This window comes from Rattus rattus, chromosome 1, assembly GCF_011064425.1.
Source record: "Rattus rattus isolate New Zealand chromosome 1, Rrattus_CSIRO_v1, whole genome shotgun sequence".
Classification (NCBI taxonomy): Eukaryota; Metazoa; Chordata; class Mammalia; order Rodentia; family Muridae; genus Rattus; species Rattus rattus.
In genome coordinates this window covers 248727845-248753231 of record NC_046154.1, presented here as the reverse complement: position 1 = coordinate 248753231, position 25387 = coordinate 248727845, and the positions used below count along the sequence as shown (strand labels likewise).

Below are 25387 nucleotides of genomic sequence, written 5' to 3'. Positions count from 1 at the left end.
TGGAAGCTGCCAGAGCCAGCACAGATGTTGCCATGGCTCTCAGGAGGGGTTCGGATCCTGCTGCCTCTGAGTCAGCAGGCCCTGCTAACACAGTAGTGCTCAGAAGGCTAGGGAGGCCTACCTTGCCCAAAGAGCAGTCTAACCTGTTTCCTGGGCTCCTGGAAGCCTTGGGATATCGTACTTGGAAAGAGTGCGCCATGATCTGGGACCAGGGTCATCTCCCTCAGTCAAAGGCTAGAACTCAGGTGGGGACCTGCAGGCCACATGGTATCAATCCCATCTTCAGAGGGGCTGGAGGCTGAGTGCAGCCATACTGACAGTCCAGCACAGTCACGTGACAGGGCTATCAGTTGAGAACTTAAGACTGAAGGAATGGCCTTGGTTGGCAATACTCCTCTGTGTGGTCACACATTGCTGCCAGGGTGCAAACCCTGCCCTGCTCGAAAAAGGCAATGGGACGCTTCAGGCTTGGGCCTCCTGAACCCTGTCCCAAGGGCTCTTTCCCAGATGATTTCTGTTGAGATAAGGTCTAGTTAGTAGCCCAGGATAGCCAGGAATTCCTATCTCGGGCTCCCAAGTGCTCAGATCACAGTCATGAGCCACCACACTCAGCTCCCCAGCAGATTTAAGCCATTCCTGAGATTAAAGTGGTGAGTGTACCTGCTGCCTGCGTTCTCTGAACCCTTCTCACGAACGGTGAAGCTAAGGGTGGCGCTGGGGCACTGGGCCTATGACAGGCACCAGCCCTGAGGTGGCTTAGGCTCGTTAACGGTTCACTAAGACAGTGTGAAAGGGTGGTCTGCTGACGCTGCCTGTGTGCATCTCTCTGACTGCTGGCGCCTAGAGACTGCTAGGATAGGAACCGACAGCGCTCTGGCCCCTCTTCTGTTGGCTGCTCGTGACAAGCCAAACAGCCTGGTCTATCCCAACGATGCTCCAGGCTAACCCCACCTTTACCTTATCGTTGGTGTCCAGGAGAGGCAGCCTCATGGAAGAGAGGATAAAGGGCTTCTTAATCTCCATCTGAGCGGCTGCAAGAAACAACCAAGACTGCTCGGTCATCCTATCCACATCTACCTTCAAGTCAGGCCTCAAAGGATCTGGCCTCACTTGGTCCTCATGTAGAAGGAGAAATGGGCACAAGCCCACTGCTCTGAAGGAGAAAAACAATTCCCCAAATAACATTATACCTAATTCAAAAGCTAAGAGAGATTTTGAATCCTCTGTAGGGTCCTTGTGCATGAAGAACTACTACGCTCTCTAATCCTGTGAGGTTGAAGCACAGTGTGCTGGGTGGAAACCTTGCAAGGCTAGGGGAGGCACAGAGCAGATCACTGCAGATTGAAGGGACCAGGGAAATGCCTTAAACAGGAGCCCCAGACGAAGACAGCTGAGGCATCTGTCCTATCTTCTGCCCACTGCTGAGTGGTGCCTGACTCTGAGAGCGCCCAGATCTGTGAGAGTTTGTACTGCATGCTCAGCCCTCCCTACCAATTAAGCTCGCCTTACCACACGTAAAGAACGTCCTCTGGCTCACTCAGGAGAGGCCATAATGAAGGCACAGTACCAGTAAGGGGTAGAGGAGGTGCTGTGTGGGGCCCAAACCAGCACCTCGGGGGCAGCCGCAGTGTAGAATACTGAGGCCACTAGGAACAGAATTCAAATTCTGCTCAGATTGTGTCTTCTCCAAATCCCACCCCTCTTTCCTATGAAGTATTACATCATGGTGGCATACAGTTGTTGGATACACACTCAAAGTTCATTTCTCAACCCCTGGCCTAAGCAAACGATGAACAGGATGATGAATTTAAAGGGGATGGGGGGTGCTGGAGGGACGGCTCAGTGGTTATGGGGTGCTGGAGGGACGGCTCAGTGGTTATGGGGTGCTGGAGGGACGGCTCAGTGGTTATGGGGTGCTGGAGGGACGGCTCAGTGGTTGGGGTGCTGGAGGGACGGCTCAGTGGTTATGGGGTGCTGGAGGGACGGCTCAGTGGTTATGGGGTACTGGAGGGATGACTCAGTGGTTATGGGGTGCTGGAGGGATGGCTCAGTGGTTATGGGGTGCTGGAGGGATGGCTCAGTGGTTATGGGGTGCTGGAGGGATGGCTCAGTGGTTATGGGGTGCTGGAGGGATGGCTCAGTGGTTATGGGGTGCTGGAGGGATGGCTCAGTGGCTATGGGGTGCTGGAGGGATGGCTCAGTGGTTAAGAGCAAATACTGCTCTTCCAGAGGAATGAGTTCATTTCCCAAACCCCACATCAGGTGGCTCCCAGCCAGCTCCAGGGAAGTCAGGCATCTCTGGTCTCTGTGGGCACTTACTCATGTGTACATCCCCACAGGCCGACATACACAGCTATAACTGAAAATAGATGAAAGGGGTTGGGGATTTAGCTCAGTGGTAGAGTGCTTGCCTAGGAAGCGCAAGGCCCTGGGTTCGGTCCCCATCTCCGGAAAAAAAAAAACCAAAAAAAAAAAAAAAATAGATGAAAAAGAAAAAGATAAAAAGCTAAGGTGGGGGTGCGGCCAGTAGCTCAGTGAGTGGAGGTGCTTGCCATCAAGACTGGTAGGTGAGCTCCATGCCTGGGACCAACACGGTAGAAGGAGACAGCCAGTTCTTGAAAGCTGTCCTCTGATGCCCCCGTGATGTGATATAAGGAAACTGAGTAATTAAAGGAATGTGACTTGAGCACAGCATTTTAAAAAGCTAACTGGTTGGTGGCTGAGGCAGTAAGGAGAAAAGTGGCTCAGATTCTGGGGAAGTCACGCCAGTGGTGCTGTGATTGAACTGGTTGTCATTCACCAGTCTGCTTGAAGTTTGGGTGTTTCTCACACGATCCAGACGAGCTGCTGCTGCTCTGCGGGCTCCTTCTTGCTGAGAACCAGCAACATAACCTTTTATGCCTAGTGTGTGTGTGTGTGTGTGTGTGTGTGAGTGTGTGTGTGAGTGTGTGTATATGTGTATGTGTGTGTGAGTGTGTGTGTGTGAGTGTGTGTGTGTGTGTGTGTGTGTGTGTGGGAGTGTGTGTGTGTGTGTGTGTGTATGTGTGTGTGAGTGTCTGTGTGTGTGTGAGTGTGTGAGTGTCTGTGTGTGTGTCTGTTTTTGTGTGTGTGTGTGTGTGTGTGTGTGTGTGTGTGTGTGTGTGTTTTGTTTGTTAATATAGGGTTTCTCTGTGTATTCCCTGGCTGTCCTGGAACTCACTCTGTAGACCAGGCTAACCTTGAATTCAGTGCTCCACCTGCCTCTGCCTCCCAGTGTTGGGATTAAAGGTTCGTGCCCCCACCAGACTTATCTCCTAACACTTAAGATTGAAAACAGCCACTAAGTGCTTGGCTCCGAAGCACAGACACCAACACTGGAATGATGCCCAGAACACTAGCCTGGCCCCTGTGCAATGAGAACACTTAAATTTGTGAGCCATGCTGTATGTCTGTATGTCTGTCTGTACAGTGGATTTCACCTTTCGTGATAGATTTTACATGGTATTATGAATGGCTATCACTGGATGTGATACACGCCTGTAACCCCAATGCTCCAGAGGAAGTGGGAGGATCATGACACCAAGACAGCTGAGGAGGCTGACACAGGAAGCTAGTGTGTTCAAAACAACCTAGCCATAGAGCAAGACCCTGGTTAAAAAGGAGGGGCGGGGGTAAAGAGGCTGGAAAGATGGCCCAGCAGTTAAGAACTCGTACTGCTCTTGTAGAGGACTTGGGTTCAGTCCCGTGAACTTAAACCAGGCAGCACGCAAACACCTGCGCCTCTGGCAGAGCATCAAACGCCTTCGACCTCATGGGCAACTGCACATAAACTCACGCAGGCACACAGACATAAATAATTATGCATAATAAATAATTTTTTAAAAGAAAATAGGGAAGAAAAATGGGGGCACTGGGCACACTGCAGGTAATAACTGCTTGGGACAATGGTTTCACTGTAGAGACAGCCTGGTAGGCGCACGCCTTTAATCCCAGCACTCGGGAGGCAGAGGCAGGTGGAGCTCTGAGTTCTAGGCCAGCCTGGTCTACAGAGGAGAGTTCCAGGACAGCCAGAGCTGTTACTTGGAGAAACTCTGTCTCAAAAAACAAAGACAAACAAACAAAAAGCCCAAAAGGGAGGATGGAGCCTCAGAGGCAAGGCCTTGGCCCTGTGCTCCAGCCCCACCCTAAGATGCTCCTTGACCTGGGCTCTGCCCCCTCTGGAGCCCCCACAACAAAGCTGTTCAGAATCTTGGCAGAAATAACATAAAATACAGAAAAAGGAGAGGTCTGTAAAAGCTCAGACAACAGAGAATCTAAATCTGCCCCAAGGCAAATCGTGAAGTGTTTAGAAGATGTTGAAGAATAATCATGACCTTAAAACTGAGGTGGGGACTGGAGAGATGGCTCAGTGGTTAAGAGCACTGGCTTCCAGAGGTCCTGAGTTCAAATCCCAGCAACCTCATGATGGCTCACAACCATCTGTAATGAGATCTGATGCCCTCTTCTGGTGTGTCTGAAGATAGCTACAGTGTACTTATATATAATATAATGAATCTTAAAAAAAAAAAAGGCACTGTTTCACTTTCAAAGGACTAGGGTTTGATTCCCAGTACCCACATGTCAGCTCACTACCATCTGTAACTCCAGTTCCAGAGTATCAGACACACTCTGATATAGGCATCAGATATGCAAATGCCATGCAGACACACATGCACACAAAACACCCCCACACATAAAAGAATTAAAACCAAAAAAGCAAAATCTTCAAAGGCACAGTGGGTGGTTGCAAGCCTCCGATCCCAGCACTGGAGAGGCAGATCTCTATGAGCTCAAGGTCAGCCTGCTGTACTTAGTGAATTCCCTGTCTCAAAAACACAAAAGCAAAAACAAAAAACAAATTAAGCATTGCTAGCCTCTGGAATCTGGAGGTGTGACTCATAAGGCTAAGAAATTTAAAATTAACCCGTATCCCCTGTATCCTAGCTGAGACTCTCTGAGATTCCTAGGGTTTCGGGTTTCTCAGGGATCAGCGGATGACGGTCAGCTTTCTGTTCCCGAGTTACTGTCCTGTTCCTATCTTACAGGATGAAGTCCACAGACATGATGCAAACCTGAGTTGAGAGCGCTCCCTAGTGTTAAAAGGGACAACATAAGGCACAGAAAAAGTATGTCTGTGCTCCGTCCCTACCCGTCTCGGGATTTTACTGATTTGGGCAACCTTGGGGAAGATGGTTTGTTTTGTCAGTCTGGAACGTATAACAGCTAAATAGTGGCTTGCTGCAAAACAAGTTACTCTGGCCAGGATGCAAAGGACTGGCTTCATTAGGTATCTTGGAAAAACAGAATGTATTAGGGCAAATGCATACCTACAACCTGTAACTCTGCTCCCAGACACACAGCTCCTAAGCGTGCACAGGGAAAAGACAAACAGCAGCGGTCTTCATTAGAGTAGGAAACCGAAGAATCCACTTATCCCTTGCTAACAAATGAGTACCTTGGAGATTAACGCACTATGGATTTCACAGAAAAATAAGCCAGATACAAGATGTTCCACACTGTGCAATTTCTCTTTCCTTATACAACGTGCACAACAGCAACACCTTCTTGTGCAGGAAGCTACTGTTCCTGACTGGCAATGGCCCCTGGGCACCATCATCTACAGAGAGATCTCAGACAGTTAGGACTATAAATTCATTAATTAATTAAATATTTTTTCCCTTTTCTTTTTTTCGGAGCTGGGGACCGAACCCAGGGCCTTGCGCTTGCTAGGCAAGCGCTCTACCACTGAGCTAAATCCCCAACCCCAATTAATTAATTTTAAGGTATCCAGTCAAACATCACTTGTCCAGTCCTGAATGCTGTACACCTCAGTGAACTTCTCCACAGTTAGAATGGCCATACTGAAGCCATGTCAAAACCACCACCAACAAAACAACCAAACAAAAAAACAATGACAGAGTTGGGACTAGAAAAATAACTTACTTTTTATACACCCTTTCACAATTCACGTGTCCTTTCACCTGGATTCCAATCCATTGGTGAATTCTCAAATGTAAACACACATGTGCTGATGTGTGTGTGTGTGTGTGTGTGTGTGTGCGTGCACATGCGCGCATGTGTGCACATACACTCTAAAAAAACGCTACCGAGAGTCTACTTCTGGTGCCTTAAACCACTGCCAGGAAGAGCCCCAGGCAGTACCTTTCTGAACTCCATATCTAATGCTACCCAATGTGACCCCTGGTCGTCCTTTCCTGACCTCTGACAGAGCATGAATGGAATTCACCAAACCATAAACCCATGTGTACAACTATAATTACCTTTATGAAACTTATTGCTAATCAAACAAGTCTCCCTTAAAAGCAGGAAACTGGGGGCTGAAAGTGCTACTCAAAGGTAGAACACTTGCCCAGCATGTGTGGAACCCCAAGTTTTAAATCTGCCATGTTTGGATGGGAATGGCCCAATAGGCTCATATATTTGCATACTTAGCTCCCAGTTAGTGGAAAAGTTTGGGGATGATTAGGAGATGTGATTAGTTGAAAGAGGTGAGTCACTGGGGGCAGGCTTTGGGGCTTCTAAAGCCCAGGCCACTCCCAGTTATCAAATATCTACCCATGAGCACTTGCTCTTCATCGTCCCCCACCTCCGAATGAACCTCCTCTTCTGGTAAGTTACCTCGGTCGGGATGTCTTATCACGGCAATGACTTAAATCACAGTTCAACTGTGAAGACCACCAAGCTAAAATATACCACTAAGAGCAATCCCAACTGGGATGCTACGTTCATCCAAATGATGGACATCACCCTGTCCTATCGCACACTAGCCATGCCACAGGTGGCCAGCATCCACGCATGGACAGGGGGCCAGCCTGCAGGCACAGGGGACACTCACCAGCCGAGTTGACGATGTGTCTCAGGATCTGCAGTGTACCCACGCGGAGCCTCTCGTTGTTGGTGTCCAGCCTGGGCAGTAAGAAGGCCAGCAGACGGTCGGGAGAGCAGCAGGCTGTGGGGCGACACGGGCATCGGATACTACGGTCTAACAGGCTCTGCTCCTTGCTCCACACCTGCACCCTGAGCCTGCCAGGACTGGGTCTGTTCACCTTGGTCATTCTGTAGCTGGAGCTTCCCAGGACAGGGAAGGCAAAACACACTGGGGGATATGGGAGCCTAAACTCCCCGGTCATCAATCTCCCAGTGTTCTCTTTGAGCGACTGTATAAAGTGAAGGGTCAGACTAACACAGGGAACTCCAACAACAAAGGGCTGGCACACCATGTGAGACACAGATTTGAGGTCACCAGGACCTGTGGGCTCATTCCAACTTAATTCATGATGAGCCACAAGGGACCCCTCAGAGACAGACCTCTAACCTGGACCTCGATCACTGCCAATGGGAACTTTTTGGAAATTACCTTGGTGAGTTCTCTCACCTTTGTGAACCAGTGTCAAGGACAGTAAAATTGGCCTTCCCTCCCCCGATACTCTTGGCCAGCTGAACCAGTCTCCTGGCCTTCCCTCCCGCCAAGCCCTAGGTGGGTGCTGATGCCACTGGTCTTCAGCAGCTGTCAAGTCACAAGCCTCTGCCTGACCTCAAGCTGGCAAGCGGCTGAGACAGGATACAGGCACAGGGACAGATCTGGCAGACCAGGCTCTGACTGATCTAGACCAATAGGCTCCAGAAGACACAGTGAAAGATGCTGTAACTGGAGGTCAGGTAGGGCCAGCCTGATGGACAGAGTCAGGCAGCCACATGCAGGAATGCGAAGCAGTAGGCTGTGGATGAGGAAGGGATGTGTGAAATGGGAGACAGAAGCCTCTAGTGGAGAGAAGCAGAACTAACTATAACACACATTTCAATGAAGAGCAGGTTCTTGCGGGCTGGAACCAAGACCAAGACTCTGCTAGAGGCCAGTGGTTACTGACCTTGGAGTTAACCCCTCCTCAGCCTGGGTCAAGAAGCCATTACCCTCCTCAAAGAGGTCAGCTGACCAGGCTTGATGCACATGACTGTAATTCTGGCATTTGGGAGCCTGAGGCAGAAGGATCATGAACTCAAGGCCAGCTGAGCTAAAAGGACAGTGAGAACCTCTTGGTTTTGTGTTGTTTTTAATAAGTGATAATAGTTATTGTTATCGTCATTATCATCATCATCATCATCATCATCATCATCATCATCATCATCATTCTCTGCTCAGACACGTCCTCTGAGGCTTCCTTACACAGAAGACAGCACCAGAGCCTCCACTCACCCAGCACCGTGAAGCAGCGAAGCACCTCCTTCTGGCTGTTCATCACCACGGGGCTGGAAGACTCCACAGGCACACAGATCTGCTCCGGGAGACAGGACAGTGGTTAGGTGACAGCCTCACTGTCATGTCAAGGTCCCGCTGTGCAGCAGGTGGGTGGCTCTACCTCACCTGGGGGCACTGGAAAGGTATTTTGTTGTTGTTGCTGTTTTTGTTTTTTAAAAAAATTTTTAAGAGGTCTAGCTGTTCTTCCAGAGGTCCTGGGTTCAATTCTCAGCACCCAGCTCAGTTTACAACTATAACTAGAGTTGCAGCAGACTTGAAGTGGGTGTGAAATCCCCTTAGACAGTTGTGAGCTGTCATGGGGGTGGGTACTAGGAATCAAACCCAGGTGTCTGCAAGAGCAACAACTATCTTAACCACTGACCCATGAGGCTGTAACTGGCCCCTGGGTCTCAAGGAAACAGATCCGGGCTTCTATCAGCAACAAAGCAAACTCCAGGTGATTGGAAAAGTTGCTGAACACCAGCCATTTCTAGAATAAAGCACTCATTCATTCACAAAAGGAAGGAAAGAGAGGAAGGAAAGGAGGGAGGAAGAAAGGAAGGAGGGAGTGGGGGGGGAGCATGATGGTTTTTTGTTTGTTTCTTGAATTATCTCTTGCCTCCAAAGAGATTAAACTCTTGCCAGAGCATGCAGCCAAGTCATTCACATGCCTTGAGATCATTTAAGACTATGTGCTTAGGGGTTAGAAAAACAGCTCAAAAGTTAAGGGCTATAGCGACTCTTCGAGAAAACCAAAATTTAATTCCCAGCACCCAAACAGTGGCTTACTGTAACTCTAGTCTAATGGGACTCAACGCCCTCTCCTGGTCACCATGGGTACTGCACATATCTGGCACAGACATACATGCAGGCAAAAACACTCATAAACAAAAAACAAAATATATAAATCTTAAAAATGTTTCAGTTGGGGATTTAGCTCAGTGGTAGAGCTCTTGCCTAGCAAGCCCAAGCCCAAGGCCCTGGGTTCGGTCCCCAGCTCCAAAAAAAAAAAATGTTTTGAATACTCATACTCATTACAAAAACAAAACACTGTGATCAACGAACTATACTCAGCCTGTTTAACCTGCCTTTACGAGAACAATGTGACCAACCTTACCACCTTGGATTTCCCATCATCAGCTTTTACAACCCACGATAACACAGCTTTAATATTAAGCTATGTACTCTTCCCAGACCCTGACCCAGAATAATGTTATCTTGTGGTAATCATTTGTTGAGAGCTGTCAACAGGTTGACAGTAATCTTAAACAAAACAAAAAACACAGAAAGTGACATGTGGATATAGGCTGACAACATCTGTGTGGTTTGGGTGCTAGTCAGTGTCAGTAACTTCTTCTTCCCTTGTAAAACTGTCAGAGATTTCTGTAAAAAGAAAAGTCCTTTGACCCTCCCCCACACTATTTTTTCTGCTGTTTAATAAATACAGAGCAAAGAACTTTATTGGGGACAGACACAGAGCAGAAACACACACTAGAGAGGCAAAACCAAAGGTGTCAGGGTCATATCAAACACACACAGCAGGTAGGCCAGTAAGCACAGACACTCAGATAGATAGACGACACAGGGAAAAAAAGTAGAGAATTCAAACTTGGATTTGCTCTTGCTCAAACTACACCAAGAAAAAGTTTCTGTTTTCATTCAAAACACACACAATAAACTTTTTTTTAAAAAGATTTATTTATTTCATGTATGGAAGTACACTGTTGCTGTCTTCGGACACACCAGAAGAGGGCATCGGATCCCATTGCGGATGGTTGTGAGCCACCATGTGGTTGCTGGGATTTGAACTCAGGACCTCTGGAAGAGCAGTCGGTGCTCTTAACCGCTGAGCCACCTCTCCAGCCCCACAATAAACTTTTTAACAAAGGAAGATTTGTCCATTTTCCTGAAAAATGCATGGTTCTGTTGTGGGTTATTTTGTTGTTTTTTGTTTGTCAAGACAGGGCTTCTCTGTGTAGCCTTGGCTATCCTGGAACTCACTCTGTAGACCAAGCTGGCCTCGAACTCACAGACCTGCTCGACTCTGCCTCTCAAATGCTGAGATTAAAGGTGTGTGCAACCACACCCAGCAGTGATTTTTTTTTTTAAGAAAGTCTCCTTGAGATCCACCAAGGCCACTTCCATCTTCCTACTCTGAACCACAAAGTTTCACAGATTCGTACTCCCTTGCTGGGACACACTGTGTTCAGCAGCTTTCTCCATCTTCCTGGCCCACAGGGAAGATGCCCAGCCAGATGATCTCTCCTGCAGTAGAATCTTGTGTCTCAGGACACCCCATGTCTCTCCTCTCTTGATCGGTTCCTGAGGTGACCAGGCAGCCTCAGGCCTCTGCTTACCACTACCATTCAGTGGCCATGCTAAAACTCCTCAGGACCTCCTGGGCCAACGCTCAGTGCCACACTCTATCCTCTGGGTGCCCATGCCTGCTGCCCCTATCCAGGAGTTCCTGTATGCAGTGATTTGAATGAGGCTGCTCCCTATAGGCTCATATGCTTTACTTCCCCAGTTGGTGGAACTGTTTGGGAAGGATTAGGAGGTGTGGCCTTGTTGGATCAAGTATTGTCTCTGAGGGTAGGCTTTGAGGTTTCAAAACACTCACATCATTTCCAGTTAGCTCTCTCTGTCTTTGTGATGGCCCATCATCTCGGCTGTCTCCTTAACTACATCTGGAGCCAAGTAAAACCTAAGCAACTATGACTGGAGAGATGGTTCAGCATTGAGAGATGGCTGCTCTTCCAAAGGACCTGGGTTCAATTCCCAGCACCCACATGGCAACTCACAGCCATCTGTAACTCCAGGTCTCAGGGATCTGACATTCTCTTCTGGCCTCCACAGGTACTCGTGGTACAGTATGCATGCAGACAAAATGTCCACACATATAAACACCCACACATATAAACATCCACACATATAAACATGCACACATATAAACATCTACACATATAAACATGCACACATATAAACACCCACACATATAAATATGCACACATATAAACACCCACACATATAAACACCCATATATATAAACACTCACACATATAAACATCCACACATATAAACATCCACACATATAAACATCCACACATATACACATCCACACATATAAATATGCACACATATAAACACCCACACATATAAAGCAGCTGGGTTTGGCTATGAAGAATTTTCCTCATTAGGTCATTTGAGGTGGGAAGATCTGCACTTAATCCAGCCATGCCTTCTGGTAGCAGGTTACATAAAAGGCCAAGGATAAAAGAGAGTTTTGCTTTCTACCTGCCTGCCCTCGGTCTCACTAGAAAGTGTCTCTCTCCTATTTCTGAGGCATTTGTTCACTAGCACTAGAGTCTCCTTCCTCAGAATTCCAGCACAGACTGAAGACTTGCACTCTAGCACATCCTTGGGACTGACTCCAGCATCAGACTTGGACACCCAATCTCATGGACTGAGCAATTGCTGAGTCCCTGGCCTTTCTGTCAAGACACAGACAGTGTTGGACTCCTTGGATCACAGCCTGTAAGCCATGCTGATAGATCACAGACAGGCAGGCAGGCAGACAGACAGACAGACGCACACGCACACACACACACAATTGTTTTGACTCTTTAGAAAACTCTGACCAATACAGCTCCTCCTTTCAGACCACAATGCAAGCTCCCAGCTGTTCTGTCACCACGCCCCTGTCCACCATCCTGGACTCTCTCTGAAACTTTAGGTCCAATTAAACACTTCCTTTCACCAGGTGTCTTAGTCATAGTATTTTGTCACAGCAACAGAAAAGAAACTAATACACTGTATGGCACAGATGACGCCTCATGCCTGGAAGCCACACGCATGTGGTGCTCGGGAAGCCCACTCCACAGCTGAGGCTGAAGCACCTATTCCAAACCACACTCCTGAGCTCCCGCCGGGCAATTCACTTTGAAAAGTGCATCCCGTGAGAGCCGCCGCCCCAGGGCCCCTCTCCAGCCTACCTGAGAGTGAAGAGCCGCCAGGAGGGCTTCAAGCTGAACCTCCAGGGTGCGGCTGCTTACGTTCACGGCTGCCTCAAGAATCTGGCCCAGGCTCTGCTCAAGACAGGGAGGAGATGGCCTCAGTCCACCTTCTGCCCCACGAGAGGGAAGTGAGGCCCTAGGGTGAGGCCCAGGACAACACTAATGCCCTTTAAGACCCAAGTGAAGAGGCTCTACCGTCACCCCCAGAATTTGGGGGGCACATTAAGAAATGTGTTTTCTGGGTCACGGGTCACCATGGGAGGCAGAGGGCAAGTTCTCAGGCTTCTATCCACTGCACAGTAGAGAGGAAGCCATTCCCCTCATAACACAACACAACATTTTAAGTTAGGGTTGCTTCTGCAGGGTCTGATGAGGGGTCCTGGTGTTGCTGTGCCCTCCCTCCCTGTAAATACCTTAGATATCTGAAAGGTCTCCGCATGCTTCTTGTAGAGGCCAAGTACTGCAGGGAGGAGCTTGGGGAGCTGTTCTTCCAACCTCTCACTGGGAAGCAGGTGACTCATGGGACCCAGAGCCGCCACCACTGCAAGCCGGAGCTGAAAGGACAGCAAAAGCCTCTCTGTCTACTGCCCTGAGCCCTATGTCTAAAGGCAAGAAGAGGGCTGGCAGTCACCAGTGCATCTATGGGGCAACTATGGCAAGAGGTCAGAAGTTGGCCAGTAGGACACAGTCTCAGGGCAGAGAGTGGTTGCCATAGGGACCTACAATGACCAGGCCTCAAAACCAAGCTTTAGAACAGGCTGACTCCAGTTAGATGTAGGGGATCTTCATCACCTAAGTAAGTATCGGTCACGATCAGGGAATTTGGGCCCCCTTCTCCCCTTAGGTCCACCCAAGCAGAGAAAAAGGACAAAAGCAGGAGGGAGCCCCTCATGGGTCATAATGGTACCTTGGCATCTCGGCTCTGCAGCCAGTGGTGGAAAACAAAGTCATAGGCGCCAAAGATGTCGGCACCGAAGGTGTCCTTCCTGACTGTGGGGTCTGGGGCTTGGTCCAGGTTGGCCAGGTATTCCAGGATGCTTTCACTGAAGTGCTGAAGAGCTGTCAACGCCCCACAGTGAACAACTCCTGACGGGAATCATACTGGCTTCCCAGAGGAGCCCATGAACTCTCAAAGCAGTCTACATGGTGCTTAGTCCAGCACCTGCCCAGATGGTGACCCCTGGATATTTAGAATAAACAGCCCCTCCTCCCCCATCTGTATCTTCCCTGAAACCTCAGAATATGGCCTTCTGTGAAAACAGCGTGACTACAGGTCTGTCAGGACAAGGCCTCGTATAGGAGAGTGGTCCTAACCCTTCAAAATAGAAGAGGGGAGAGGACAGGCATGGGTAACAGAACCAGAGAATGGAGGGTGAGTGCAAGCTGAGACTCCAGGAAGCCACAATACTGTCACAGGAGGGAGTGGGGAGAAGTATATGCTCACTCTGAGCCCCTAGATAGGTGCCAGTCCACCCACCCTGACCCAGTGTCCCTGAAGTAACCTTGCCCGTATCTACCCTCCCCCCAGCTCATACACCACAAGGGCTGTGGGGCCCAGTGTGAGCGCAAGAAGGAACAGGAAAGATGGATGGGCATAGGATGCCAGGACAATTACTCAGGCCTTCCTTGGCTATGCCCTGGGGTCTGAATGGGGACACAGCGGGGTAGAGCAGAGGCTCTGAGTCGCTGTGGGCATTCATGTGAGAGGTCCAAAGACCTGGGTCTGGGTCTGGGTTTTGAGAGAACACAGGAGCAGGGGTGGGCACCGAGGCAGAAGTCTTGTCAGTCTATCAAGGGCTCACATCCTGCCAAAGCTACCGTCACAATCTCCAACCACCTGACTGCTGGCACACAGGCAGAGCAGCAAACCGGGCATCTTGTAAATGCTAATTCTCAGATTAAAACGAACCTGGAAACTGACCCTATTCTTTTCGCACAGCAGAGGTTCAGCCCATGTCAGAGACAAACAGTAGGGTGCTCCTGCAGCCTTCATGTTGACAGCCACGACGCACATGGCCTTGTCCACAGGATTCTCAACCTACTCCTTCCTTCCCACTACTGTGCACCAGTGACCAACAGTGTAGTGTGGCTACTTTGTAGCAGGTGTGCCCCTCCCACGGGCCTGGGACACTCCATAGCTTTATGAGTTTTCCTACCCTTCTTAGCCCTTAGAGTTGTGACTCTCAAACGTGAGCCTGGGTTTACCACACATGCTATTCCCCACAAGGTAGGCTCCGAGCCACAGGAAGGACGTGTGGCTCTAGATGCTCAAGCTTTTCCGGTAGTACTTCCCAGCATGCACTGTTTTGGCACGAGATGTTGGCGTGGACCATTTTGGATCTGCTGTACTTTCTGGTATGAGGATTCTCATCCTTCATGAGGACAGATGGCTGGCAAACATGTCTGCCACCTGCTCCACCCTATCCCCTCTCTCGTAATCCTGTGAACCTCAAAGGCTCTTGCTGAGTGCTACCCCCAGGATATCCATCCTCACTCCCTCCCCTGTGCCCATTTGTGTATATGTGTGTGTTTATCAACACGATCCACTTCTCTTCAGTAGAAAATTTAGCTTTTTTTTTTTTTTTTTGGTTTGTTTTTTTGAGACAGGATTCCCAGACTATTCTGGAACTTGTTCTGTACCAGACTTGAACTCAAGAGATCTGCCTGTCTCTACCATCCGAGTGCTAGGATCAAAGGTGTGTGCGAACTTCTAATTTCTTATATTTTTATTCGGTCTTTTTTTCCCTCACGGATTTGATTTTTCTCTTCTGCCTTCTTCCTTCTTTTATTCCTTCATTCACTTGTCTCATAACCTGTAATGGATCAGTCCAAATCTTTTCTCCTTTGAGCCTGCTCTGTGCTAAGTGGACGTACAACGGTTCCAGGCTCATGCTGAGGCTTCCGCCCCACAGCCAGTGCCCAGGACAGTCTTGGCTGACCACAGGTTGTTGTCTGGGGGACGCACTTAACTCAGCCCCCTGTGACACAGAGCCTCGGCCACAGCCCCCCACCTAGTCCAATAAGAGAAATAAACTTGAATCGTCCCTGACGCAGGGTACAGCACAGCTACAAACTCTCAAGACAGAACTTAAAGGAAATGATGAGAGAAACAACCCTCCCATCAGAACCTCTGGAGAAATGCTCTCTGCTCAGCCACCCTTTTCCTGAAGATGGGCCTCAGAGGGTTTTGGTTCAGGTAGGTAAAGGCTCAACTCCCACCACTCTTGGCTGCCGACATTGAGACCGAAGGGGCCTGGAGGCAGCAGGAGACATCTGACTCCTCAGCTCCTCTCAGCCCCAAGGTTCTTCCTTCAGAGCCAAGGATATTAGTCAGCGTGGTCTTCAGGGGCAAGAATGTTTGCCCAAGTAACAGGTAAGCGTATTTCCAGATGTAAAGCCCTCACAATCTGTTAGATTTTGAGTTTTAATCCGTCGCATATATTCAGGATGAAGGAGGTCCTCTCTCCTGATGCCAATGTCCTTTTCCTGGGAAGCCACCACCAGCTGGGTCTTCTGAGTAAGTGCCACAGGCTCCCCCACAGCAGTGTGTCCTCCTTTTGTACCTGCGCCTGGCACTCAGAGCTGGCCCTCATGACCACTAATGTTTCTAGGACAGCTCTGTCGTCTCTGCAGTCAGATCCTCTCACACTGGTGTCTGCTTGGTTCTGCAGGTGTCACCCACACAGCTCCAACACCCCGCAGCTTTGAAGAATGACATCACTGGCCACTCGCCCTAGCCTCCTTCCCACATAGAAGACTGCCACACCGGGGCACTCTCTGTCCCAGCTTCAACTACCTCAGTGCCACACCCTTCAGCTGCTCTAGGGAAGACTGGATGAGGTGCATGCCCTGGACCTGTTTCTCTGAAAAACCTTTGTCCTCACAGTCAGATGGCACGGGAGAGTTATGATCCAGTGCGTAGACTTCGATCGCAGCTGTGGAAAACTGCTGAGTGGACTGGCGCTCCTACAGACCAGGTATGCCAGTTCCTTACCAGTGTCTAGGGCATGTGTGCCATGGCCTTTCTGTCTGTCCGTTCTATCTTCTGGTCACTGAGCCGTGGGACTCCAGATATGCTTTTCCAGGGGTCTGTCACTGGAAGGCAGGCTCTGCAGTCTTACCCACTAACCCTTTCCTCTCTGGTTTTTCTACTTCCTACAACTTGGGACTGCCATACTCCCCAGAAGTTTCCTGAACCACCAATTGCACTGGGATGCTTTTCAGTTCTCCCCCTGCACTTCTGGAGAGCTTAGTTTCATTCTTCTTGACTCTAGCTCCTTCATGGATGCTCTTGCTGCTGAGCTCATCCCCCCTCTTATCTTCCAGTCCTTTTGGTTGTTCTTTTCTTTACCCGAACTGCTTTATCCCCAGGCCACACTTTGTTTATTTGGTTGCCACCTTTCTACTTGACTTTCCTCAGAGGTGGGCCTTTGCTGTTCGCCGTTTCGGGCGCGGGCCAGGCTGGCTGCAAGCCTGCCCCTCTGCACCGTTCTATCAGCTCCTCTGTGGATGGCCTCCTGTTAGATGCTGCTCACCGCTTTCTGCTCCTGCAGAGCTGTCAACCTCAGCCACCCAGGCCTCAGATGCCCAAAACAGAGAGCCCACCAGCCTGAGGTTGTTCTGGCCACAGACTACTGTATCCTCCAATAGAGACAAAGACTGCCCAGTATGAGCAGTGCAGGTAGGAGTGCCCCTAGGAGTTTCCCTGCTGAGCCCTGGTGCCTTTAGCCAATAATGCTAGCAATTGGGAAGCTGAGGTAGCTGAACTGATTTCAAGTTCAGAGATCCTGTCTCCAGAAACAAAACAGCTGGGGATGGAGCTCAGGTAGTAAAGTGTGCCTACCATACGCTAAACTCTGGGCTCAAGCCCTATTTCCACATAAACCAAGCAATGGTTGCCTGTGTCAGTAATTCTAGCAGGATAATCAGAGTTTCAAAGTCACAGACAGTCTGTATAACATAAAACCGTGCCCCCAACCCTCACATAAAACAAGGGTCCATCTTGGTCCAGCCCATCTGCTACAGACTGAGGTGCCGCATGGCAGGAATTAGGGGGCATCTTTCTGCAGGCCAGGATCAACCCTACCGATGTTTCCCAGAAGAACCACAAAACAGCAGCAGCTAGTCTTGGCATGAATACCATACGCTCAGCACATAATTTCCTTCCTCTGTGTTCGATAATCTCTACAGCCTCTACCTGGGTGAGGCCCCCTCACCCACACCTAGCACTTTCTGGGTCTCAATGTGTGTTTACTGAAGCCCACACCAGGCCTACTCTGTCACACATCTCCTATTCATCCCAAACTACCTCAAGCAGGAGTTCTACCACTGTGACCTGGCCCTGCTCTCAACCACAGGCAGAAAACCACTAGGGAGAAGGGACCCCACAGACAATGGCTTAAGGAAGGCAGAGCAAGAAAGACGGGAGTACCAGGTGGTGAGGAGAGGTGGCAGGAGATGAGGAACTGCCTGGACTTTGCTGCTGTGAGAAGAGGCAGGGGAAAAGCAGGAGAGCCAGGAACTCTAACAGTCCCCTCTTGGGAGGGATGGGCATGAAGAAAGGATCCTGACGTGAGGCTTGAGGGTCCTGTCCTCCTGAGACCTAGAAAGGCCTAGATGCACCCTTTCCACCAAGCTTCAGAACCACAGCCTTGCTGTCAGTTCTAGAGACGGAGGAAGCCCAAAGTTTTGCCTGTGAGGTACGTGCTGCTGTTGGTGAAGCGCCCATGGTCTCAGATCTCCACTTCTACCACAGTGACGCTCTTACGCCTTCCAGCAGAAGGCCCTCTACCACTGACAGCCTCACTTACCACTAGACACCATGTTCAGGCCACAAAATTCCCATGATTCCCTGCAAGCACGCAAAAGGCTGCAGACACAGACCACAGGAGAACGGTGAGACATATGGTCTGAGGTACCAGGTGAGTAGTCACTCTGCTAGTTGGGAACATGTAGCATAAAAGTGGAATACTCTGAGAAAACATTCTGTCTATTCCCCAGGACTATTGAGACTTCTGAAAAGACCCTTCAGGGGTGAGAGGGGCAAGTCCCCAGTGTATCAGAGAGAGGCAGTACGGGAGCAGAGGTTATATTTATGAGTGCGGTCCTCACCTCAGCAGTGGCTTAACCAACTGAGCCCTACCTTACTAGTAGACAGCCCACGTCTACTTCAATGGCATCTACCACAAAGGACACATTTGTACACAGCCTCCCAAGAGGGGCCCTAGTTCAGAAAATGAAGGATGGGCAGTGCCCAGTCTTACCGCAGCAGAACACCACCTTCAGCGCATCCTGCTTGGCCATGCCCAGCATGGGCAGCATGGTACTCAGGATGGATGGCAGGAAGGGAACCATGTCAAATGCTGTAAGAGAGAGGCTTTCACAGGGGCTGCAGGCCCAACCCACTTCCTGCCTACCCTCGCCTCAGGACTTGGAAGGGACCCACAGCTTCAGGTATGAGATCAGGACATCCTTAAAGGCCCCCAGAACTAATCAGGGACATGAGGGGGGCAGAATCACAGAGGCACTTACCATTGGACATTGAGAGGTTAGCGAGAGTGTGCAGCACTGAGGAGTGTGGTAGCATTCCAGGCTGGAACCTGTTCAGCACCTCCTCCATCACCTGGTTGGTGAATCGCTTCCCCACAGCGACCAGGACACTGCTTGCGGCCTGCTGCCAGTCACAGTCCAGCTCCTGTACCCAAAGAGTCGCCAGGTTGATCTCTCCCTGAACCTCTCAGGAGACACGAGCAAGATACCTGGCCCTCGGGGGTGGTTGGACAAAGAAAAGCAGCTGTGTTCCAGCATTCCTAGTGAATACAGGTCAGAGACAACACAGCATAGCCGTAGGGGCCCTGATGCCTAAGGGAGAAGCCCCAAGCGTGGTCGGGAGGAGTGGTGAGGTAAAGTCTGGCAATGAAGAGGGCTGCAGGCAGCCATTAGCCTGAGCATGGGTTCCCTACCCTCATCCTAAGAGTTCAGGAGCCTGGTTCTCTGCTTCGGGGGATACAGAGGATCAAGTGGTCTCTGCCAGTCCAACTCCAGCCCTGTTCCAGATACTGTGAGGTCAGAGTGAAGGAGCTGATCTCAGCCGCCTACATGCAGAGGCCCTCACCTTGGTCCTGGTCATCTCGCTGGAAGCCAGGAGGATGACAGCGCTGGCAGTGTCCTTGTCCAGGTCGTGGATATGACTGCTCAGTATTGTCTCCATGGCCCTCAGGATCTTCGTCCGGTACGGATGAGCCAGCTGAGGAGAGAAGTTCCCAGGGAATGTCCTGACAGGTGGGATGAGTGCCCAGATACTCCTTGTGCTTCCTGTCTCTACCGAGGCTGCACTGTGCAAGGCCATGCTCAAAGCAGGCACACTGGCCGAGCCTCCAGCCTGTGGAAGCGCCCCTGTGTCTTTAGAAGGGCCTAGAGCAGTCTTCTGTGTGAAGCAAGCTGCAAGCATATGAGCTGGTGACTTGAGTGTTGCCAGCAGGGTCTCCTAGAGAGCACCTCTTCTTTCCATACTCGGCCTCCCAGGCACAAGGATAAGAACTCCTTCTTGAATCATCTTTTTCTACAGCCAGGCCCCTCTGAGGGCTGTAAATGGGCTCAAAGTCAAACCCGGCCACCACTGCCCTCCTTCGGCTATGACCCTTCTCTGTCTACAGCCTGGGGCACTACTGACCCAGTGTCCTAGGCAAACCCTTGACCAGTCCTTCTATGATCCTTCACTCTAGACTCGAAAGCTGGTCCCCTGTACTGGAAGGCTGGGGCGGACACTGTCCATGCCCATGTAAAGGGCCACGAAGGGTGGGGATGGGGTGCTAGTGAAGGCTCCCTGTTGCCCACAGTGCAGATAGCCTGACAGACTCAGAATAGTGTGCACTGGGTGGCCTGGGTGTCAGCCGGGGCAGGCTCAGAGTAGGTCAGTAGTCTACAGGCACTGGGGCCACCTCTTCACTGACGCCGTGATTTCTCTCTCCCACGGCCGTGCTGCCACCACAGCAGGGGAGGGTTGAGGGGACATGCATGCCAGCTGGGACCTATGTAAGACAGTACAGTTCAGTTAAGAACTACACATAGGTAAGTGAGGTGATAACTCCAATCCAGGGGATCCAACACCCTCTTTAGCCTCCTTGGGCACCGCACACATCGTACATAGATAGACATTCAGGCAAAACACCCATCCATATAAAATGCAATACATAAATAGAGGGGAAATAAAGCAGCGGCAGCAGCAGTAGCAGAAGCGGCAGCAGCAGCAGCAGCAGCAGCAGCAAAGAAGAAGAAGCAGCAGAAGCAGAAGTAGAAGCAGAAGTTAGTAGTAGTAATAGGAGGAGGAGGAAGAGGAGGAGGAGGAAGAGGAGGAGGAGGAAGAGGAGGAGGAGGAGGAGGACTCGTAGTAGTCGTAGTAGTCTGTTGGTACCTGCTGCATAAGCTACAATCACACTTCATTATTCCTGAGCCCACAGTGGATGAGACACTCCTTCCAGGAAGTAACCAGTATAGATCACAAAGAGCTCCAGAGCCAAGGAACCTGCCACTTTAAAGAAAGAGCTTCCGCCCTGTTTTGTTTCCCCAGGATAAGGGGTTTGAATCCTTGCATGTTGGTGCCCCAGGGAAGGGGGTGGTGCATTCTGAGATGGTGGTTCTTGGCCAGTCACAGAGGAAGACAGCCACTTCAGCTGGCTGGGTTCACACTTCTCTTTCCAGGAACGTGGTTTTCCTGCAAGAGTCTCTCCCCTGACCAGAGTCGTGGCCAGTATGCCAAGGGGAGGGGGAGGGGTTACTGATGCTTTCTTTGGAGAAGAACAGAAAATCAATATGAGCTGGTATGCTTTTATTCAATCAAAATTATTAGGAGCTAGCGGGGTTGGGGATTTAGCTCAGTGGTAGAGCGCTTGCCTAGGAAGCGCAAGGTCCTGGGTTCGGTCCCCAGCTCCGAAAAAAAGAACCAAAAAAAACAAAAAAAAAAAAAACAAAAAAACAAAAAACTAGGAGCTCCGATGACACAGTAAGATTCTTCCAGTTCATCTGGAGCAAATGTTTCCAACTTCTAGGTGCCTAGAGGTGCATTTCAAAGACCATTTCATGGTCTTCCCAGCTCCTAATTCTCCTCACCTTCATGAAGGTGCTCTGGGGAAGACCCTACCTTCCCTCTAAGGAGAACGATTTCCTTGGCTGACCTCTCAAGGCACTCTTCCCGCCAGCAGCACATCCGCTGGCCATGCTGCTCTGGCCACTTCCTGCGCAGTGCAGTGAACAGACAGGGTGGCCCCAGTGACTGGTGCAGCACATGGGCTCTATGACCCTGAACTCTATAGAAAATATCAAAGGATTCTACATTTTAAGAGATGGCTAGGGGCTGGAGAGATGGCTCAGTGGTTAAGAGCACTGACTGCTCTTCCAGAGGTCCTGAGTTCAAATCCCAGCAACCACATGGTGGCTCACAACCATCTGTAATGGAATCTGATGCCCTCTTCTGGTGTGTCAGAAGACAGCTACAGTGTACTCATATACAAAATAAAATAAAAACAACTATTTAAAAAAAAAAAAAGAGATGCTAGACTGTTAGGAGCACTTGCTGCTCTTGCAAACGACTGGGCTTCAGTTCCCAGTACCCACGCTAGGTGGCTCACAAACACAGGTAACACTAGCTCCAGTGGGGCTGACGCCCTCTTCCGGCCTCTACAGGCCTTGCGTGCATATGCTACCCATATGGACAAGCAGGCACATACATATCCACACATAAATAAAAAGAAGCAAGAGGTTGTAGAGATGGCTTGGAGGTTAGGAGCACTGGCTGCCCTTCAAGAGGACCAGAGTTCAATTCCTAGCACCCACATGGAAACTCACAATTGTCTGTAACTCCAGTTCCAGGAGGTTCCAAACCCCCACAAAGACACCTATACAGGCAAAACACCAATACAAAAAAGTTGAAAGGACTGTATAAAGATTAAGAAGCAAAATTTTAAAACATTTTTAAGAAATTTAAATAAAAACGTAAATTTAAGGCTGGAAAGATGGCTCAGTGATTAAGAGCACTGTCTGCTCTTTCAGAGGACCCAGGTTCAATTCTTAGCACCCACATGGTTGTTTACAAGTGTCTGTGACTCCACTTCCAGGGGACCCACCAGCCTCCCACAGATTATACATGCAGGCAAAATACCAATGCATGTAAATTTAAAAATAAATTATTTTTAAAAGTTTAAAAAAATGCATGATTTCTTTGGAACTTGGTTTCAGCTCTGTCCTATGATCTGAATGACTCTGCAATGAAGCTGAACTGATGACCTGTGGCCACAGAGCTATAGGTGTGACTTTCACAGTGTGACTCACAGCTCCAAAGATGGCTGCATCCAGCTGGGCATGGTGTGCCTGCCTTTAACCCCAGCACTCGGCAGACAGAGGCGGGCAGACCTCTGGAGTTTGAGACCAGCCTGTTCTACACAGTGAGTTCCAGGGCAGCCAGGGCTAGGCAAAGAGACTTTGTCTCAAACAACAATCATCACAAAAGGATGGCCTTGTCACCCCCTAAAAAGTTGTATCAGCACACCCTAAAGCCAAGAACTCCAAAGGCTTAAAACATATTCCCATTTCAATCCCTTGCAGAAGGTGATACTGTCAAACGCACAGCTGGTTTCTGTCTGATTTCATGGCACGCATTCCTAAAAGTCTTAGATTCATCCATGTGTCCATTTGCAAGCTAATGAGATGATTGACAGCTGAAGCCTCTACACTGCTCCCAGATGGACCTGGTCACAAAAAAGACCAAGGAAGAAAGAGCCAAACAGTAGGGACCTTAGCCTCTGGGAAGGACAGAGCTGAGGGTGACAGTGATAGCCAAAGATGTACCAATCACGCCCACTCAGTGAAGAGCCCCTAAGATCCCAGAAGGACTGTAACAAGCTTCCAGGCAATGAAACACGTGGAGGGCCCAGAAGGTGGCACACCCAGGGAAGACAGCAGAAGTCAGCATCCTTCCCACATGCCCTGCGTCTCCCTGGTGCTCCTCCATATCCTCTGTCCCAGCCTTGATGATCAATGGGTTTAGTGACTTGTATATGTCAACCTAGCAACTAATAGACTCCAAGGAGGTAGCCTGGGGAGCTCCAATTTGTAGCTGATGGAATAAACACATTTGATGCTCACACTTGAAGCAAGGCTATCTCGGGGCTGAGTCCTCAGCTGTAGAGTCTAACATGACCTCACAGTGAATGGTGTCAGAACAGGATGGACTCAGAAGATGGCCGGCTGTGTCTCCACAGGGCTGCTTGTTTGCCTTTAGTCACTCAGAGATAAGCCAGTAGGAGAGGCTGATAAAGAGACTGGGTGTGTTTCTTGCTGTCTGACAAGCTAACCAGAGACCACAGTGATGTCTCCACCCAGTTAATACAGAATCAAACACTAATCCATGTTTTGCTGTTGGGCCCTCATTTACTTCAGTCAGTTTCATTTCTAGCTGTGGTCACACAGCCAGTGTTGTAGTTGGTCTCCACACTGGGATATGATATCATAAACCTGGTAACCTGGTCTACAGAGCCTCTGTGTAGAGTATAAGTACCCACATACTGACAAGCAGAATCTCCTTATATCAGCACAGAAATCCAGAGACCAGACACCAGACAGGAAGTGGTTTAGGTTGAAAATGGTGGCAATGAGAGAAAAGAGAAAAAAATTCAGCCACTATGTGAAATGACTTTACTATTCTTTCCTCACCTCTCCACCTCTGTAGCCTAACTACTTCAGGAAGTCTGGCCTGATGTAAGACATCAGACATGTCTAAGATGATGAGGCCTAGCACCAGAAAGCAATTAAGCCAGCCCAGTGCCCTCTGCACTGGGCCCTGGAGTGTGACACAGTTAGTACACTAACACAGGTAAGCACCTGACTGGCACACGCAAGTGCCAGGTTCCATCCCCAAAACCTAGTGGCCTGTGCCTGAGAATCCAGAACTCGGGAAGGGGAAACAGGACCAGAAGTCTGAATCACCCGAGTTCAAGGCTGTGTATGAAACACCATTAAGGAAGAGGAGGAAGAAGGCAGAAAAAGAAGAAAACAACCAATCAGACTGCGGCTAACCATAAGGTACCACGAATATCCCAAAACAGCAACCGGCAGAACTGTCCTCTGACGCCCACTCTGGATTCAGTAGGATTTGAAAAGGGGCATGCTATAGCCAGGCAAGATGGCGCCGTCTATGCCACCGTGCCCCTTCCCTTCTCATGGCTGCTGACCCTCTGCTGAAGTCCTACATCTCACGGCCCCGAATGCTGAATCTGCCTGGCTGAAAGCTGAGCTACCTTGGGGCACCACAGCTTTCCTGTGGGTCTGTGTTGCTCAACATGAGGACCCCAGCAGTGCCATGGGATCTGTCCATCTGTCTGGCTGTAATGTGAGGGGAAGGTTATTCTATGTCAACATTCAAGTCAGGAAAAAAGGGCATGCTGTGCGGGAACACCGCATCGGGGAGACATGTGCATAAATACGGTGACAGAGAAACACAGCCCAGGGCAGTTGCTGGCATAGCAGCCCAGGCCTCTTAGAACAGCATGCAGGAGCTAGTGTGACAGGCAGGGAAAGGCCACATCCCATACATCTGGACGAGAGCTCCCGTTCAATAGAGGGCCACTGCTGCCACGCAGGGAGGTAGCAGGTTTTCATCTTCGGTTTTTTAAAACTCAGTAGAAAACATTATGAAAGGCAGAAAAGAGGTAAAGTTCATAATTCAGGAAAGGGGGAGCACAGCAGCCGCATTAGTTTGCCATGAGCTGCCATGCCAAGCCTTTACTCTTCTCTGTGAGTCAAGGCCAGTCTGGTCGACAGAGAGAGTTCCAGGGTATCCAGGGCTATTACACGGAAAAACCCTGCCTCAAACCAAAACCAAACCAAACAAAATAAACAAACAAGACCAAACCAAAACAAAGTGGAAAGAGAGAACCAGCTCCACGATGCTGTCCCATGACCTCTTCGTGCACGGCATGGCGTGTGTGACCCGACATACATTCAACAATAATAAACTATAACCCCACCACTCTGGAGTTAAGAACAAAGGTCACAAGGTCATGGCCAACATGTACTATAGAGCTAGACTGTTTTTCAAAGCAAAACA

At 49.7% G+C, this 25387-nt stretch overlaps 1 protein-coding gene across 2 annotated transcripts in view; it reads right to left on the bottom strand.

Annotated features, from left to right (window-relative positions):
• Mroh1 (maestro heat like repeat family member 1) overlaps window positions 1-25387 on the bottom strand; it is a 58439-nt gene that overhangs the window by 32040 nt on the left and 1012 nt on the right. For both annotated transcript variants that reach the window (XM_032917388.1, XM_032917391.1), the window contains exons 2-10: window positions 19403-19534; window positions 18820-18982; window positions 18552-18650; window positions 13196-13347; window positions 12702-12842; window positions 12268-12360; window positions 8234-8312; window positions 6875-6988; window positions 958-1031 (exon numbers count right to left, since the gene is read on the bottom strand). In XM_032917388.1, coding sequence (XP_032773279.1) covers window positions 958-1031; window positions 6875-6988; window positions 8234-8312; window positions 12268-12360; window positions 12702-12842; window positions 13196-13347; window positions 18552-18650; window positions 18820-18982; window positions 19403-19534 — 1047 coding nt within the window. The remainder of the gene's footprint in view (window positions 1-957; window positions 1032-6874; window positions 6989-8233; window positions 8313-12267; window positions 12361-12701; window positions 12843-13195; window positions 13348-18551; window positions 18651-18819; window positions 18983-19402; window positions 19535-25387) is intronic.